Source organism: Dromiciops gliroides, chromosome 4 (genome assembly GCF_019393635.1).
Source record: "Dromiciops gliroides isolate mDroGli1 chromosome 4, mDroGli1.pri, whole genome shotgun sequence".
Taxonomy (NCBI): domain Eukaryota; kingdom Metazoa; phylum Chordata; class Mammalia; order Microbiotheria; family Microbiotheriidae; genus Dromiciops; species Dromiciops gliroides.
In genome coordinates, this window is record NC_057864.1 from 122972580 (window position 1) to 122985476 (window position 12897).

Genomic DNA, 12897 nt, shown 5'->3' on the forward strand with positions numbered 1-12897 from the left:
GCATAGAGGGGAGAATGGAGAACTTAATTTTGATTTTTTAAAAAATAATTAATTCATTTATTTTTAACGGAGGGATATTTTTTTGCTCCACTTCTTCCGATGCCGGTCCGGGCTATCCAGTTAGTGAGTTGTGGCCTGGGAAGATTTCCTTTCCTTAGGGCTGGGAGGTCACCTTTGGAGCAGCTTCCAGTCGCGGGGGCGAGCAGGGGTAGGGGACTCGGGCCTGGCAGCAACCTGCGAAAGGACTAGCTCTAGCCTCAGTCTGTCTGATTGTATATAGTCAGACAGAATTTGCTGACAGGGGCCAAATTAATAAGTGATTGCAAACGACTGGGTCTAGTCAGAGGGGAAAAAAGAGAGTGAACTTTCCTTCCACACTCGACGGCCATACCTCTGTGCGGGTAAATTCGCTTTTCTGGGGACCAGGGGCAAAAGGTTTGGTTGATATCTGAGTGGAGAAACCCTTGTGCGTTTAGGGCTAATGGTGAATCTGGTTTGCCTGGAAAGAGATACTGGACCACAGTTCCCCGGCCTGTCAACTGCTTCGATGCCCGGGTGAAGGAACCAGCCTAGTTGACCCATGGAGCAAATAAGCCCAGTGTACGTTCTGGGCTTCGCTCGAATTGGTTTGTTTCCCAACTCGGTGCTTTTGACTCTGGCTCTGCATTTGCAAATCACTTGGCAGCCCCGTAGAGAACAAAGTTCTCTTCTGATCTCTGTATCTATCTCTGTATCTATCTATCTATCTCTGTATCTCTGTATCTATCTATCTATCTCTGTATCTATCTCTGTATCTATCTCTGTATCTATCTATCTCTGTATCTCTGTATCTCTGTATCTCTGTATCTCTGTATCTCTGTATCTCTCTATCTCTCTATCTCTCTATCTATCTATCTATCTATCTATCTATCTATCTATCTATCTATCTATCTATCTATCCACACACATGCCCTATTGTTCCATCATCCCGTGTGTGGAAACAAAGTCTGGGCCCCTGGGTGGAGGAAGAAAATAAGAAACTCAGTTTAAAAAAAAATACAAAGAAACAATTCTGAGGTCTAAGGGAAGGGGTAATAAATGACTGCTTCGCGGGCAGATCATCCTGTCAGAAAATAAAACAAACGTTTACAGAATAGGAGGAATTAGAATGACCAGAAATTAATGGGCAAAACTCAAAGCCTGACCCTTAGAGGGACGGATCAGGGTTCTTCTTCTTCTTTTTTTAAAAAGACTTTTATTTTTGCGGGAGAAAACATTTTGTCAAAAAAATTCCTGTCGGAAGATGCTGGAAAGTCAACTAGTAGTAAATTCGAAAACCGAGTATGTTCTAGGCTTTAAAAAACTATTTTACATTTATTTATTTCTTTAAAAAGTCTATAATAGTCTTTTGAATGGCCCATGGTTCATTTGAGGCACGAGAGATTTTCTCGTAATTCAACCTCGGAATGATTTCGCAAAACGAACTTGTAGAGACTCCGGAGAAAGCTCCTTCCATCCCATACTATACTCTAGAAACACAGACAAGGGGAAACTTAAACCGTAACCAGATCTTTGCCGGCGATCTCCTTAGATAAGGGAGATGTTGCACTGTTTTTTTTTTTTTTTCGGAAAGCTGTCCGCGGAATGAGACCTTAGCGTTAATCAATTCAAAATATATCTGCTGCGGAGACTTGCAAAGGCATAGATAAATAAACTTCATCTTTGGATGTGTCGGTAAGAGGCAGCCTATGTATTTCCTTAAGTCTACAGCAGAGGAAAGGAATAGGGGTGTCTCATTGGGGAAATTCGAGAGCGTTCAGAGCAGTTTTTCGTAGTTAGAGAGGACTTGGCTTCATCTCATGGAGATATTTATAGACATCCATCTTACTTTGTTTGAAACCTTGCTAGTTCAAGTTGTCACTGAGTGACAGCTCTGAATAGAACCCATTTTGCAGCCGCCCCGCCTCCTTGTTCTGGGGATATCCCCGAAAGCAAAGAGGAGCGGGTAGGTTTAAACTTAGTGTCTTGCAGCATCCTATGAAACTTCTTGGGTAATAGGGAAAAGAGAAGAGAGCTTCCCGGGAGGAAAGGCTAGTTATTTATAAGGCTGTTTCTTGGGAGAAATTGCAGTTGAGGGAAGGGGGCATAGATGAGGGAGGAAAAGAAGACAGGTTAGTTTGACTAATAGGAAATTATGCATTTCACTTGTAAGTCAGGGACTGGATGACACACTCCGAAATAGATCAATAGATTCCTTAGGAGATCTCTAGGAGAGGGATCTAGACGGCATAGTTTGGCCCTATTACCAAGCCTTTCCTTCCTTCCAATGGGGATGAAGGTATAGGGGTACTTCTGTGCCGAGGCGGCCAGTGTTTCCCCTTTAGAAAAAAAGATACAAGCAGCAACAGGCGCAGACTCCAGAAACTTCAGCCACTACTTTGGCGTGGTCTGGGCGTGACCAACTTCACTGGTAACTCCCCTTCTTCCTAAACCTCCCCTCCGGCCATTTCCCATTGGCTGCGAGTAACACCAATGAGCTTCCAGATTGAGGTCCTACCCCAAGGCTGATTCAGGAGCTGCTGCCAAAACTTTTCGAGTTTTTACAGAAGTTTTTTTTTTTTTAAATCATAATCGTTACTGTTGTTTTTAATTTAGCTGTTAGGGTTTAGTTGTTTGGGTTTTTCGTTTTTAAATACCTCTATTCCCTTTCTTTATACTCTTCCCGAGAGTTGTGTGTGTGTGTGTGTGTGTGTGTCGGAGGTGGGGGAGAACAGTCCCCCTCCCACCGCCCCCGCCGCCCCGCACCTCCCCACCTCCCAGCGGCCCCTCACTCGCCTTCGGCCAGCGGGGAGCGCAGCAGCGCTGAGCTGCCCTTAAAGTGGGTGGAGAAGCAGTTGGGGATAAGGAAAGTGACTAGGACTGGAGTCTGGCCTTAGCCTCCGGCTTGCGAAGTTTCCGCGTCTTCCTGTCTTCACTCTGGGCTCAGAGGAGAAGCGAAAGCGATTCGTTTTTTTTCTCCTCCTTCTCTGGCCTCCAGTAGACAGCGCCACTACTGCACCCCACCCCACCCCTCCCCGCCCCACTCAACCCCCGGCTGCCGGCGCTGTAGCGGAGGCAGCGGCCAGCGAGCGAGGATGTTCGCGGCGGGGCTGGCTCCCTTCTACGCCTCCAACTTCGGCCTCTGGTCGGCAGCTTACTGTTCCCCGGCCGGCGCCGCGGGCTGCTCCTTCCCGCTGGATCCAGCCGCGGTTAAGAAACCCTCCTTTTGCATCGCAGACATCCTACACGCGGGTGTGGGGGAGCCGGGGGCAGCGGCCGAGAGCCTCTCTGGGGGCTCCTCCACAGCCCTCACGGCTCACTTGGGCTCAGTCCACCCCCACGCTCCATTTCAAGCTGCCACGGGATCCCCCTTGCGACCCACTCCAGTGGTGGCGCCCCCCGAAGTCCCAGCCGCTTTCCCCCAGAGGTTGTCTCCACTCTCGGCCGCCTATCACCATCATCATCATCACCAGCAGCCGCAGCAGCAACAGGCGCAGCAGCAACAGCCCCAACAGCAGGCGCCACCGCCACCACCACATCGGCCTGGGGCCATCCAGCCCCAAGCCCCCGGGGCCAGGATGCTTGCGAACCCTCATCACCATAACGGCTCAACTCCAGCCCCGTCCAGTAAGGACCTCAAGTTTGGGATTGACCGAATATTGTCTGCGGAATTCGATCCCAAAGTGAAGGAAGGCAACACTTTGAGAGGTAGGTCCCTGATCCAGAAACCCCTGTCAGGCCTCTCCTTGACCACTGATCTTTCTGACCCACACCATTCCCCCCCCCCCCCCATCTGATTGCAAGTTTCCTTGTTTGTTTGTTTGTTTTTAAATAGGACTTTGGGGAAAGGAAGGATGGGGAAGGAAACGGACCAATTTTGTCATGGTGTAGCTAAAATTAAACCTTGCATTCCCTAAAAAAATGTGTTCTCCCATTAAAAAAACCCCAGCAACATCAGTACAGTTATGTTTTCCATAATATGTTTTGGATATACTCATTCTATGTCCTCTGTTTACTCATTTAACTGTATGTATCTAGAATCGCCAGTCTTTGAAAGATTTTCTGTTCCTTTTTCTCCGTTCTCTAGTAACCCCCCCTCCCCTAGAGAGTGTGTAAAAACATGGACGAAGCAGGTAAAAAATCTTAAAACCTGCGAGCCTCTAGTTCAGGGTACAGAAGGAAGGACTGCGTCTGTTTGTAAAGACAGACACTTGACAGGTGACTTCGTTATGTAGTGTAAACTAAAACACTTTATACACACACACACACACACACACATATAGCGTGTGCTTGTAAACACCATGTTGTTTGGTTTTTGTTTTTGTTTTTTCGTGTTTGTAGATTTGGCTTAAGGAGGGCGGGGAGGGGAGGGATGTACAGGAGTGAGTGACATGATACCCGGATTCCCAGATAAACCTCTCCTTATACTAATCTCTTAGAAAAAGTAGAAGAGAGAGGATGAGGGAAGAACGTAAAGTAGCATGTCTTGATTCGAGAATGTGGATTTACTGGAGGTGTAACGGGCTCTCCTTGTTCCTGTGCACACAGATCTTACCTCCTTACTAACCACCGGCCGGCAAACGGGGCTTCACCTCCCGGCTTTGCAGCCTTCTGCGGGCCACTTCTTCGCGTCTCTAGATCCTATTAACGAGGCCTCTGGTATCCTGAGTCCTTTAAACTCAAACCCGAGAAGTTCAGTTCAGCACCAGTTTCAAGACACTTTTCCAGGTACAGAAACCCTGTTTATGGGAACCCAATTCCATGCTGAGAATGCGGGTCTTGTAGTCCCGTGGGGGCAAGACGTGACAGTCAGCTACAAAACCCAATTGAACCAAAGTCTCAAATATGACACTCTCTCTCCACTGGACGCCCCCATCCCAACACACACAGGCCATTAAATCCAGGGAGCAGCATCAATGTTTTTAAGATTCTTTGCATTGGTGGGTAGATAACGGATTTAAATTGTCTAAAGTGAAAGGTTTCCCATTAAGTGATCGCTGATCCCCGTCACATTTCAAATGTCCTCTTTCGGAGAAAGGTGTGTGTGGGGGGAGCACTGCATGTGGGGTCAGAAAATGGGGGAAACTAGTCCCACTCTTGGTGTATGAGTGGATCAGCTGGAAGGAAACTATTTTAACAAAACTAAGACTGTAAATCGCTTGTAAAATAATCAATAATTTTGTAGTAAAAGACCTAAAAAGGGCGGTCTTTTGAGAGAGAGAGAGAGAGAGAGAGAGAGAGAGAGAGAGAGAGAGAGAGAGAGGGAATTTGAGACAATTATCTGGATCATTGAGACCCAAACAGATTTATTTATTTATTTTTTGCCCATACCATCCAGTGGAGAGGTTAAATGCATTTGTTTTGTTTTTGCTTTGAATTTTCCAGACAACTGCCTCAATTCTCCTTTCCATTAGTCATGCTTATGTGGACAGATTTGTTGTATTCAGTGCTTCAAACTTACTCTATGGGGAAAGAACAGAGAATCTCTCTGTGTAGAATTCTACCCAGAGCTCTACAATTTGTTAGAAAAAATACTTTCAAATATATTGAACCTGCTTTGTCCGTGCACGAAAACCCCCTCACACTCCCTGGTGTGTGATATATTGATAAATATATCAATAACCTGCCTTCTCTTCTTTTTTTCCTTTTCCTTTCTCCTTTCTTGCTCGCTTTCTCCCCATTCTCTTCCCTTCCTCCCAAACCCGCAGGTCCCTATGCGGTTCTAACGAAGGACACCATGCCGCAAACATACAAGAGGAAGCGTTCTTGGTCTCGCGCGGTTTTTTCCAACCTGCAGAGGAAAGGTTTGGAGAAAAGGTTTGAGATTCAGAAGTATGTCACGAAGCCGGATAGAAAGCAGCTAGCCGCGATGCTGGGCCTGACAGATGCGCAAGTAAGATTCCTTAGCTGCTGCTGCTGCTGCTGCTATCTAACTTAGCCTGTGGGTCCGAAGCAGGGAGGCGCTCCCCGGAGGATTGTCCGAGTTTAGATTCTTGTTCTCTTTAGCTCCTTCCTCCCCGGCCTCTTGCCTTTTGAATCCAGGGGGACTTTTTCTCCTTTACTTTTCGCTATTTCAGGGTAGTGCTGCGCATTTTAAACATACTTCCACCTCCTTTACTAGTGAAAAATAAAGTATTTAATTTCATGAGGCCTTTTTGAAACTCATATCTTGTTGCAACAGAGTGGGTGGATGGGGGTGGGGAAGAGAGCGAAGAAGGGGAAGAAAAAGGCCTTAGCCCAGCCCTAAAGATTTATGTCAATATACCCTGCCTGTTTATTTTGGCCAATAGAGAAAAGTACAACCTAGAAAGCCAATAGGCCGCGGGAGATAATAATTATGTACTCGGCAGAAGTGCAGTTCTCCGTAGGAGGCAGATTATTTCAAAGGAGATAAAAATTCATAAGTCGGGAGATTTTTTTCCCCCTTCCTCCTTCCTCGGCCGCTGTTGCTGCCGGATTGTGAAATCCCTCCTTGTGAGGAAGTGAAAACCTCTTTTCAAACGGAATTATTTACTTCCCCCCCCCTTCCCCCTATCCTATACTCCCCCCCGCCCCCCCCCCCCAATTGGGCGAGGAGGACGCTGGCTGTGGACACGCCGAAGCCAGTCGATTCTGCGGTCTCTGAAGAAAGATTCAGTTTCCTGAACAGAGAGAAAACTGTTTCTTTCTTTTTGTAGAACATGCAAGGGCTTTTCAGCAGGTTTCATGAGGTTTTTTTTAAACCTCCAACACAAAAGGAAATTATGAATACACTAGTTAGATTAAAACAGGCTGAGGAACCAAGAATTCGTGGGGCTTGAGATTTTAAAGGAGATTGTAAAAAGTCACCATTGTTCGCGTCTTCGTAGACAGGCAAGAGAAAAGGGGAGAGGATGATTTTCTTTCTTCGTATCCTTCCTTCTTCCCTTTCCAGATCAGATGTCAGGAATAAATCCAATCACCTCCTGCTCTTTGCCTCCTTCTTTCTGTCATTCTGTCTATAATTCTGTCCCCCCCCCTCCCCCTAGACCCCACTGGCCTGCCTTAGCCGTTTTCCACCAGCTGCGGATGTTATTTTTAAAAGTGAAGCTGGAACTTGTGTGAACGCTGTGTGCCCCCAGAGGATTATATATATATATATATATATATATATATATATATATGGTTTCTCCTTCTCCATTCCTACTTTCTTCTTATTTTTCAAGTTTTTAAATTCTAGCATTTTCTGAGCCACAAGAAGAATTGGTTTATCTCCTAATACTACAAGGTGGAAATGGGGGGGGGGCAGTGTCCTTATCAACCACTTGGCATCAACCAGGCCTAGGAACTGCACTAATTCTCTTTGCTTACCCAGCTAGTGGTGCTGTGAATCTCTTCTTTTCCTACCCGACTTCCACCCCCAACTTGGTCTCCCTTTGGCCTAACTCTTTTCTCTCCTGTCCTTTTCTCTCTGCACCCAAATTTCTTATTAGCTTGGTATGTGCTGGGTATATTTAAGTCTGTCCGTTAAAATAGGATATAACTTGAGGTGGAGAGTGTTGAAGGGAGAGAATTTAAAGGAGCCCAGTAGTCCGAGTCTGTGGGGATGTCTTCCACTCCGTAAGGACTGAAAAACTCACAGTTCCTGCCCCAGCTGAATGCAAGTGTCTGGGATCGAGGACTTAAATGGGGGAAGGGACCAGGAAGAAAGCTGTAAGGTGGAATAAGGATCAACTTCCCTTTCAGGGACAAGGTCGCTGCACGGACAGCCTCAGTTTCATCCTTTGTTTTTCCACAGGTGAAGGTATGGTTCCAGAACAGGAGAATGAAGTGGCGCCACTCCAAGGAAGCACAGGCCCAGAAAGACAAAGAGAAGGACCCGACTGAGAAGCAGCCGGGCGTTGCTCCGACTGCTGAGTGCGAGAGAGAGGACAGGAGTCCCAGCCGGTCGGAGGGGGAGAGCGAGAGCAGCGATTCAGAGTCCCTGGACATGGTCCCCAGCGACACGGAAAGGACTGAGGGGACTGAGCAACTCTTACACCAGACCAGCGTCATTAAGTCCTCATCTTCTTCCTCTTCCACTTCCTCGTCCTCCTCCACCAGCCCCAACACCACGACCACCACGACCACCACGACCACTACCACGAGCAGTAGCAGCAGCAGTAATAGCATGAACAGCAGCCGCAGCCCCGAGCTGCAGACGCCGCTGCCTCTCCATTGCACAGCTAACGGAAGCCCAGAGCCTGCTCCGCTTGGAGGCCTATAGGCTGGCCTGGCAGCTAGTCGGCTGGCAGAAGGAAGACGTGCATGACTGTGGAGGGTGGAGGGATCCTTTTTGTGAACTCCCTGGCATGTTGGTCTTTCTTGCTAATTTATATCAAGGACCAGGTATTACTAACAGGACCACGGTGGCCTAGGCAATGGCGGAACCCCCTTTCTGTACATATTCTCTCTGCCTCCTTTTGTGTGACTCTCACTATCCCGGGGCTTTCTCTTTATACTAAGAGGGACTCTCAGATACTGATTGATACCCCTCCCTCCAACACGATCCAACACTTACTCAACGCAAACAAGTCTTTAAAATGGGAGGGTGGTGGTGGAGGAGAGAGGCGGGAAGAAACACTTTGAAGTGTTTTACATAACTGTCTCTCCTCCCCCCCCCCCCAATGGTCGCGTTGCTTTCTGTATTCTGGCCCAGGTCTTGCTGCACTGGGAACAGCTCAGTTCTGTAAATAAAAATGTTTATTACGGTTTGTAAAGCCCGCCTGGCTTGCTGGGGAGGGGCGGCTCCCGAAATCCAGATGGGCTGCAGCTCGCGATGTCGGCCTTCCTCCACAGCTTATCAAGAGAGAGGAACTGAGTTAGGGGTAACGTCCCAAAGCTTCTGGATCTGCTTTGCGAAAGACCGAGTACCGGAGAAATGCTTTTTAAAGGTGTAGTCACTAATAACAATGATGGAATAACCATTTCACTTTCCTGCGCAAAGGGTCTGGATCTTTCGAATGATTCTTAGTGAGATCACATCTAACCTGGCTGGGCATAGTTCCTTACAGGAGGGCCAGTCCTCTGAGAATCTGGGCAGGTCGGTGTAGGGAGAGGGAATGGGCACCAGGCAGTTTTAGTTGAGAAGCGGATCGACTTTCATTAAGAACTCTAATGAGTTTGCACAAATTCCCCCTCCGCAAGTTCCTTTGCCTGGAGTGTCGGGGGTGGGGTGGGGGGGTGCTTGGAGTGGACTGTTAGCTCAGCTGTTCGAGTGGAGTAGGGTGCTAAAGCCTGGAGGATTCCAGGCACCAGACAGGAGAGTTTTTATGCCTCTGTGGGTGGTTCAGTCCAGCCCACCTCCAGTTCTGGAGAGCTAGGTTATTAGTGTCCTTTACTAAGAACAACACGCAGATAAAAGAACCATAGAAGCTTATGGGGATGTTAGAGAGCTGTATTCTAGGAGTTCCTAACCCCGGATCCATGAACGCCCAAAGGGGTAAATAGATTTCAGGGCTCCATGCACATGGGTGGGAAAGAATTTACATCTTTATTGCCACTAACCACTGATTGAAATTTAGCTTTTCCTTCAATTATTTTTAAACATTATTCTGAGAAGGGGTCCATAGGTTTTTACCAAATTGCCAGAGGGGTCCCTGACATAAGAAAGATTAAGAATCCATACTCTAGTCGAATGTGCTCATTTTGCAGATGGGGAAACTGAGACCTCAGAGGCGACTTACGCAAGGTCACACAGCTCCATAATGTCAAAGCCTGAACTAATACATATACTCTCGTCTTCCAAATGTACTCTTTCAGCAACTCCATGAGAGTCTGAGGGCAGTAATAATACATCCCACCTCCACCCCGAATAAGAAAACTTGAATTTAGTTACTTTTATTAGTGGATATTCATAGTGATATTACATGCAAGATTATCTTCGAAGACAAAAAATACCAAGCCTTCTCTAAGAGTTATAACGGCCTCAAGTGCTTCCACTCTCATTGTCTAGGGTGTAGGTCATCAACTGGAAGCGTAATCAAACCTAATAGAGAAAATTAGTGAAGAAACTATCAGAACGTAGAACTAAGGGATGGGCGAGTATGTCTGTGTCTGTCTTGTCTGTCTTGTCTGTCTGCCTGTCTGTCACACAGTCCTAGATTGAAAAAGAAAGACTCCCAAACCTTTATAATTTACTATCAGAGGATAGCCTGGTGCAGAACACAGTGTGCCCTCGGTGCTTCAGGTTCCAGAGCCAATTTTTAAGTGTAGAGAAAATGAGAGCCCGGGTGCCAGAGGAGACTTCCCAAGTAATTGAAAAGCTGAGGCAATCGCCTCAAAGAATTCAACGCCACCCACAGTGTTCAGGACTTAACCCCCCCCCCAGTTTCTGTGGCTGCAAGAGCCGCGAGCTAGAGAAGACAAAATACTGGGACTTCTTTTCTGCTCCAAGGCGCTCTGGTTCTTTCGTTCCAAGAAGTCAAGGTCTAGTGTACCACAGCTCAAACCTTCTGTTTCCGGTCTTGTACATTTTTTTTTCTTCCACGCTTGATAAGTTTGCGACAGCAGAACAACCCGGCTCAATATTGGGTTATCTGTCTCATTCACCCCTTCGAGACCAGTTCTCTGAAATCACAGATTTTTCCGTAGGGACCCTCTGAGGAGGAGCTGAGAAAAGGAGACAGAGACAGTGTTGGCAGGTTGGGGAAGAGATAGGTCAAGATAAAATGCCCCTAGAGTGCCTTACAGATTACACAGGAATAAAAGGCCTTTTAAAAACCACCCTCAAGGGCCGTGTAAGTGCATTGATCGGGACTACACTGTGCAATGATCCTGCGTCAAATAAATTTCATTGCCCTTCGAGGGCTTCAGTGAAGGCCTTTAACTACCTAGCCGAATACTGGAGGCAAGTCTGGAGTCGTCTGACTGGGCTCTTTTGTTCCCCCCACCCCCGAACTGCTTGCTATTAATATCTGAAAATTAACAACTGTAGCAGCCTTTTGCACTACGGCACTTTGCAGTTTGGTAAAGCACGTTCTGCTGTGCTCCACCGCTGACAGTCATCTGTAGATCCTTACAATTTTCCCCAAGGTAAAAAAGAGTACATAACTTAGCCTCTGGTTTGTGGGGCAGTTGAGCCGAGCTTGTACGCGACTTCTTCAAACAGAATCTGTGCTCAGGTCAGAGCTGGCACCTCAGGAGACGTCAGCCCCAGCCCCAGCTTGCATGCCTGCCCTCCCTCCTTGAAGAGTGCACCGGATGGATGCCTTGGCAATCACGAGTCCCAGTCGCGGTATTTTGCTTTCTGATTAAATCCTGAGAAGATGCGGCTCCGTTCTTTGGGTAGGCCCCAGAGCTCACTGGAAGAGCAAAAGAGAGATTTTTGAACGTAGGCTGTTGGATCCGGCTCCCGGGCCAGAGCCAGGCACTCCAACAGCTTCTAGAAAACTAATCTGTCGGGAGATTTACCACCAAGGGCTTAGCCGGCCTTTTTCTGTGCCGGATAACGCCACTTCTTTTCCCGTTGGAAATAGAAGTAGAGTTTTAGATAGGGTTTTTTTGGGGGGGGGTAGAGGGTAGGGGGGAAGACAGAAAAAGACGAGTCTGAGTCTATAAAATGTATAAATGTAATAACTTAAAATAAAGAAGTCCAGGGTGGTGTAGTGAAAAAGAGCACTGCCCTGGGTGGGAGGGAGGAGAACAGGGTTCTGGTCAAAGATTTGTCACCAACTTGCTGTGTGGCCTTGAGAAATTCACTTTCTTTTTCTGGACCCCAGTTTTCCCATCAGAAAGATGAGGGGATAGGATTAGGTGAGCTCTACTGAAGTCCCTTCCAACTCTAAATCCTGTGATTTTTATGGTTTAATGTTCAGCTTGTATTACATAATTACAAATCAATCGCCACAAGACAAAGGTTAGCTGAGCCAAAGACCTCTGGGCAAGGAGGTGGGATGGTTGGCGGAGATTTGGAATGGAGGTGGATTTAGAAAGGAAAACTTGCCTTTCATACCTAGCCAGACACTAATTCTCTCCCCTGCCTGTTATCTGGGAAAGCTCAGTAGGGTAGCGGTAGTAAATACAACGCAGCCTTTAAAATAGATACTTGTTTAATGAGTTATGTGGATTTAGGGATTAACACTGATTTTTCTAATAAAAGAAACAGAAAGGAGAATGTCTGCAATCAAAGGGACTCCTCCACCAACCAGGACGGACGCATCTGTGTGGAGTGTGTCCTCTCACTTTATTCCTAAACCAAAAAATGGAGGCAAGATGTGTGCCTCTCATTAAGACAGCACTGAGCTCGGGCTTCCACAGCCTGAAGCTGCCTACATCCGTCTAGATTAGAATGGGTAAGTAAAGGACGAAGCTCGAAGAATTCCCTCTTCCTAGAAAAGAAATTGACTTCCCTTCTCCCTCTCTTCCCTTACTCCAGGACCTGCTCCTTCCTTCCTTCCTTCCTTCTTTCCTTCCTTCCTTCCTTCCTTCCTTCCTTCCTTCCTTCCTTCCTTCCTTCCTTCCTTCCTTCCTTCCTTCCTTCCTTCCTTCCTCCCTCCCTCCCTCCCTCCCTTCCTCCCTCCCTCCCTCCCTCCCTCCCTCCCTCCCTCCCTTCCTTCCTTCCTCCCTCCCTCCCTTCCTTCCTTCCCTCCCTCCCATCCTTCCTCCCTCCCTCCCTCCCTCCCTTCCTTCCTTCCTTCCTTCCTTCCTTCCTTCCTTCCTTCCTTCCTTCCTTCCTTCCTTCCTTCCTTCCTTCCTTCCTTCCTTCCTTCCTTCCTTCCTTCCTTCCTTCCTTCCTTCCTTTCTCTCCTTTCTCTCTCTCTCTCTCTCTCTCTCTCTCTCTCTCTCTCTCTTCCTTCTTTCCTCCAATTCTTTCTTTCTTAGAAAGCAACAACAACACAAAAAAAGTATACATTTCTGAGCTAGGATTTCCCCCTCCCCTGT

General features: G+C 47.3%; 1 protein-coding gene across 2 annotated transcripts; it reads left to right on the forward strand.

The window, feature by feature from the left end:
- Window positions 1-2882: 2882 nt before the first annotated feature.
- Window positions 2883-8694, forward strand: HLX (H2.0 like homeobox). Of its 2 annotated transcripts, XM_044005315.1 has the most exons (4): window positions 2883-3726; window positions 4567-4746; window positions 5727-5911; window positions 7775-8694. In XM_044005315.1, exons 1-4 carry the CDS (start codon window positions 3114-3116, stop codon window positions 8240-8242), a joined length of 1446 nt encoding a protein of 481 aa, XP_043861250.1. In that variant the 5' UTR covers window positions 2883-3113; the 3' UTR covers window positions 8243-8694. The 2 variants fall into 2 exon arrangements, with proteins under 2 accessions (XP_043861250.1, XP_043861251.1); XM_044005316.1 differs by lacking the exon at window positions 4567-4746.
- Window positions 8695-12897: the final 4203 nt, after the last annotated feature.